Source organism: Rhopalosiphum maidis, chromosome 1, assembly GCF_003676215.2.
Source record: "Rhopalosiphum maidis isolate BTI-1 chromosome 1, ASM367621v3, whole genome shotgun sequence".
Taxonomy (NCBI): Eukaryota; Metazoa; Arthropoda; class Insecta; order Hemiptera; family Aphididae; genus Rhopalosiphum; species Rhopalosiphum maidis.
In genome coordinates, this window is record NC_040877.1 from 5,795,870 (window position 1) to 5,801,869 (window position 6,000).

Here is a 6,000-nt window from a genome sequence, read left to right on the forward strand (position 1 = left end):
TTTAAGTGTTATGCTCTTAAACTCAATAATATAGCCAACAATGAGGTACTTGATATAACTTGTAATTTTAATCCAATTTATACATGTTTTAGTAAATACCACTAAGAATAAAAGATACAAACTGTATTTCAGAAGAGAAAATACATACCTAATTTAATTCTAGATTGAAGTCATAAGCGGAATTATATAAGGTTTTTATATAATATAAGCATATATTTAACAAATAATGTCTAGAATATGATTAGATTTAGCTTTAATAACACTTGGCCACCCACGTCTTTCTCTCAAACATCAGCACCACAGAATTTGATCTAAATAATCTTGTTAATAACTCGCTAACTAATGATTAATAAAAATAAAAAAAATCTAGTGAATCGTCATAAAAATCTTTTGGAATGTTGAATATTAAATTTGTATTATTTAAAATAAGCATTCAACTGAGAAAACAAGCAATAAATTCAGTGTATCAGTGATTAAGTAGCCTGATATTTATAGATATGATTCGTATTTGTTATCTAACGATATTACCATGAACTTTAAAGCAGTATCAATTTTAGTGAATGTATGGTACAGAATACTGTCGTACGGGTACCAGAGAGTTAATAAGATTAGTTATATTTTGAATGTTTCCATATAATGTAAAAATAGAGACAACGAGCAATGGGAATGTTTATCTATAAATTACAATAGATTCCATTCAATTAACTGTCTAGAAAAGTAAAAACTATAAAATCAAAATATGGCAGTATAATTTTTTCTTCTTTTTTAATTAAAAATTCACATCAAAAATATGGGTCTTAGCAACCTTGCAAATTTTATTTTTAAATAAAATTCAAAAATATTTTTGCTCAAGAATGATTTTAAAACAAATATTTGATGTACATTTTTTAAATATATTGTTTTAAATTTATAAGACACAAAAACATTTATTTGAATTAGATCCTAGCTTTAGTTTTTATAATATAGGTACTTAATACTTATAATATTTAAATTCAATAAATATAAAGGTATAAATAAATTACTTATAAAGTACTGACAATAGGTAATTTATTAGTATGAAATTTAAAATTATGCATATTATTATAGAGTGCTAACTATAAAACAGAATTAAATATAATTTTTCTTAAATGCTTGCAAGTTTTAAGATCGAAAAGTTTTATACATATCTACATACATATTTATTATAACTATAAACCTCCTTATTATCATGATATAAAAACTATTATCTAAAATGATTGAAAAATGTAATAAATAAATTAGGTATAGTAAGTAGGTTTTTAGGTAATCTCTAAAAATAAGAAACAATAATTTAACTAAATACCTAACATTATTAAATATTAATATAATAATATATACATATATACTATAAATAGCCATATCACTATATTGATTTGATGATTATTTTTTTTTTAATTTTAGCTAATAACTTTACCATTAGAGAATTAATTTATTGGCATTCAATCCATAAAATATAACTGCTTATATAAACATTGTCTATCTGTAATACCTACCGTTTATAATATATTTCATCTATGATCTAATAAGGGAATAAAACAAAATATATTTATACAAATTATTAGTAGGTACCTATTTTCCTTTTAATTTTGATTTACCTAGGAAAATAATTGTAATTGTGTTTATCAATGCATCAAATAGAAATATTATGAAATTTGTTTGCAAGTAAACACAGTATACAAAGTAAGAATATAATACATTTTGTGGATAAACTATCACTTACCTCTAAATCGCCATCCTCTCTAATATGCTTGTGTACATCTTCCTCGTCTACTCTATAATCCTTGAGCAACTCGTATGCAGCAGCAGAGTGGTGAGTAGCCAATAGCCGATCGGTGACATCGGCGTTCTTCAGAAATGACAATGTGTTGGTGCCACCCGGGTGGAAGCGCAAAAAATGTTCAATATTGTGCTTCTTCCCATCGTGCTTGACCACGAACGGCGCCGTGGACATTATCTTGTGGGTATATGCCCGAGTACACGGTGGTTGTAAAGTTCACGCGTCCATTACCCGTAATTGTACGGTAAAGACGGTTCGGCAACGAGTTTGTTGGTGGGGTCGTCGTCGTTATTGGATTCGCTTCACTTGGGTCGTTTAAAAAAATAAATTCGATGGGCACACATTCAAACCGGTTTAATACTATACTAAATACGAACGGCTAGATAAATACAACTCGACGACTGTCGCACAACGCACATTCGTTCAACGGCAAAGTGTAAAAGGAAAACAAAGTACTAAAAAATGTGAAAAAATTTATAGCATTATTTTTATAATTATTAACACTGGTCACTTGGTACCTAAATAATTACGTTACGAAACAACAACCGGCCGCGATTGAGGCTCGTACCGCTTTATCTCTTATCACAGGATGCACTCGCGCCTCGCAGACCCGCCCGAAAATGTGTTGCTTTTTTATTATTGTTCACCGCTATCACGTATTGTAATCCACACCACACGGATGATAAATTGATAACGGTTAAATATTATGTTTTTAACGAGCAGACGAAAAACGATTTAAAAAAAAAAAAAAAAAATCAGCGAGGACGAACTTATTACGATATATCCGTTTTAACGATCGACCAACGGAGGCTACCGATTTCCGACGAAGTGAATTCGCGGGCAAACAAAAATATCGCACTCAACCAAACGCACACGCGGCGCCCACGACCAACATTACAGGTAAATGGTATGTAGCGCGAGCGTACTAAGTAATAACTATTAAACTATACAAAATAAACCGCTGGCCGATGCTGGTTGCCTGGTTCGTCCGTTTCCCGGCTTCCCACGACCGGTGACCGACGGAGACGCCACTGTCGGCACGGTGGCCGACCACTATGCCATCTACACGACCCGTTGCGGTGAATGCAGTAAATTGATCGCGGGATTTTCGAAAAACACCCCGTCCGTCGGTGCCATTTTCCTTTGCAGCCGCCCGAATTGAACACACAAATGACAAAGGTCACCGCCGCTCGGTGGTCAGAATTATTTCTATACGAATTATTAATATGTTGTTATAAAGTATAGAAAGTGCGACGGCCAACGAGTCGGTGTTTTAACGATTACACCTCAATGAATTTTAATGATATAAAATACGAAAGGTTTTGGTTTTTGTTAATCTATAAGTGACCACTAAGTCTTTGTATTCGTTACATTCCGCACGACAACCGAAATTTGTATTCATACGTACGCCATGAGTGATATAAAAACGCGGAATTGTATAAATACTGTCAGAAGATTACATGGATTTAGCGAAGTACAAGAGATCTGAAAAATTAAAAATAATAGCTGCGAGATAGAACAACATTTTTTTTATTAAAATATGATTTTGGTTAAAAAACAATTTTGTATTTGTTCTTCTTTCGGCGAGACTTTTATTTAGAAATCGTACTCGCATCGACATTATTTGATTAATAAGTGGCTTGGAAATTAGCGATAATAATTTATTTTCGTAGCTCCGTACCGTAATTAGCCACCTGGCCCGGCAATGGTGATATTAGGGTCTATATACACTTTGGAGAGGGACCGAAACAATAATTCATTCTCTATATACGCTGGTAGAGGTAGACCCGTTAGATATTTTGACCTCCCTTGTATAATATATATCTCTACTACATTATTCTTATTGTTATTATATCACAATGCGGTTAAATAATTAAATACTTCATTATAAAATGTATTATTATGTACCTACATATATGAGACTCGACTGATGAACCCTAAAGGAATAGTTATTGCGCGTATAATAAGTGGCAACAGTATTATCATTGTTTAAATTCATTTCAGTAAATAATATTCTACGTCATCAGTAATTTGATATGAAGTACTAAATAATAATTTTTGAAAAAAGTTACCTATCTGCAAAATTTAACACCCTAGAAGAAAATTCGCATACAAAATCTTAAAAAATACGATATCGAACTTAAATAGGTACATTCGAAGCAGTTGAAGCTATTTATATTATATATATATATATATAAAGATTTTAAAGTTATCATAAATCATTTTTAGGTATTTTACAATATACCCTGGTTTCAAGTACAAATACTTTCTTCTTCCTGACCAATAAATCCACTAATATCTACATATAAAAATATGTTTTCATTTTTTAACTACGCAATGTGAAAAAAATATTTCATCTTATTGTTGAGCTCAGTTTGTATTAATTTTTAGATAGCTATATATACATTCAAAAACTATGGATACAACAATTTTGTCAAATTTTATTACAAAGGGATGTTTCTTTTTAAGTTGGGATGAAGTACTAACATGAGATTGAAAATTTTAAATTATCCAAATCATAAAAGCTGATTATATATTATGTTTTAAATTTTATTTTATTTCAATGTATTTTTTTGGATTTGAGACAGATTTATATACAGCCGATAATTTATAATAGTCAGAACCAATAGCAAAAAATGTTTTTTATATCAGTGATGATAAGTTTTATTATTTTTATACTGTACGTCATAATTTTATCTTTTTTGAAATGTAATTGCGAATCATATAATACATATCAATCATAGCATGCATTCAATGTTCACAACATGAGTTTTCAAATTTTCAAATATCTAAGTAATCTGTTATTTTTTCGTAAGTATTTAATATTTATATTATTTCTTACTAAATTTGGAAAAAATTAAAAAGAATTCTCTGTTTTTTCTTTAAATCAGGACACGGGATTTGTTGAAGTAAGATAATAGTAAGTGATTACTAATTACTACTTTTCAATGTTACCTACATTTTGTAAACTTTTAAAAGTTTATTAAATTTTCAATTTGTATGAACGATGAATACATTATTGTTTTATTTATTAAAACGATTTACAATTTATACAGAAAAGAGTATAATAAGTAAATTTGACCATTAATATTGGTTGATAAATGACAGTAGTTTAGCATTAATAGGCAGGCACTCATCAGTGCCACCCAACCTGGTACTTTTAAAGAGCTACTGGGTTTTAGTATTATTTATTTTAGTAAGTCTTTAGGCCTCTATATTTTGAGTTTTCGATTAACATTATTACCGGAAGTAATATGGAGGATAGTTGTTTAATTAATGAGTTACTGTGAGAGTTTAAGTAACAATGAAATTTAAAGTAATATAATTTGGTTAATTCATTAAGGGTAGACATGTTAAGGTATTTATGAAGATAATTATTTGTGAAATACCGACACGGAGACGGGAGAGGAAGTTATTATTCGTAATAAGCAGATGGATTGATAGGTTTAAACTTTAAAGCATTTTAGTATTAGAAGGCTTCGCAGAATATCATAGCTACAGAATACATAATAAAGTCGAATTATTAATTTGTATACGGTGAGTTTATTGAATAGGGAGAGTTTGGTCTTAGGAGTTTGGTCTGAAGTTAATAGAGTTAACTGTTTAACACTTAAGTTTTATGTGTGAGCTCCAGGTTAAGTGTTTATGCAGCGTTATATCAAAGTATTTAATTTCGTTTGCATTGGAATTGTTTGATTGTTTAACGTAATAGGTGGCAAGTAAAGATTTCTGAGCAAAAAGGTTACTTGAATAGATTAAGATTCGTTCATTCTGATTTTCCACTTGTTTACTCACATGTGAATCATATATAAATAGTTGTGAATCATATATAAATAGTTTTGAATCATATCACCAGGTGTACCACGGTTTTCGTGAGTGGCGGTTATAGTGTGACGTCAATTTATGTACTTAAAAATGTATAAAATGTGTAAATATTGTGAGTGACTATGAAGTAATAGAAGAGGATAATGTCGAAGAATTCCTTCCTTAATTGTGTAACGACTTAAGTATGTAAAAAAGCGGTTTGTTAGATAGGATTTAATTAAGGAAAAGTAGGGAATGAATATAGGTAATTTTTAAGTTTGTACAATAGTCCATCATGTCAAACTCAATCGAAAAGGCTTGGAGAGATCTATAGAAATACCGTGAAGAAGAAGCGAAAGGAAGGAACCTTTTAAAAGGATATTCTCGAACATTTTAGAAAA

General features: G+C 30.0%; 1 protein-coding gene across 2 annotated transcripts in view; it reads right to left on the reverse strand.

Moving 5' to 3' along the window:
* The window catches only part of LOC113547820 (fatty acid 2-hydroxylase), a 41,547-nt gene extending 38,783 nt beyond the window's left edge, over positions 1-2,764 (reverse strand). For both annotated transcript variants that reach the window (XR_003404860.1, XM_026948338.1), the window contains exon 1: positions 1,739-2,764. Coding sequence is in view for 1 of the 2 variants with exons in the window: in XM_026948338.1 (XP_026804139.1) it covers positions 1,739-1,969 (231 nt within the window). In the remaining variant the exon portion in view is untranslated. The remainder of the gene's footprint in view (positions 1-1,738) is intronic.
* Positions 2,765-6,000: the final 3,236 nt, after the last annotated feature.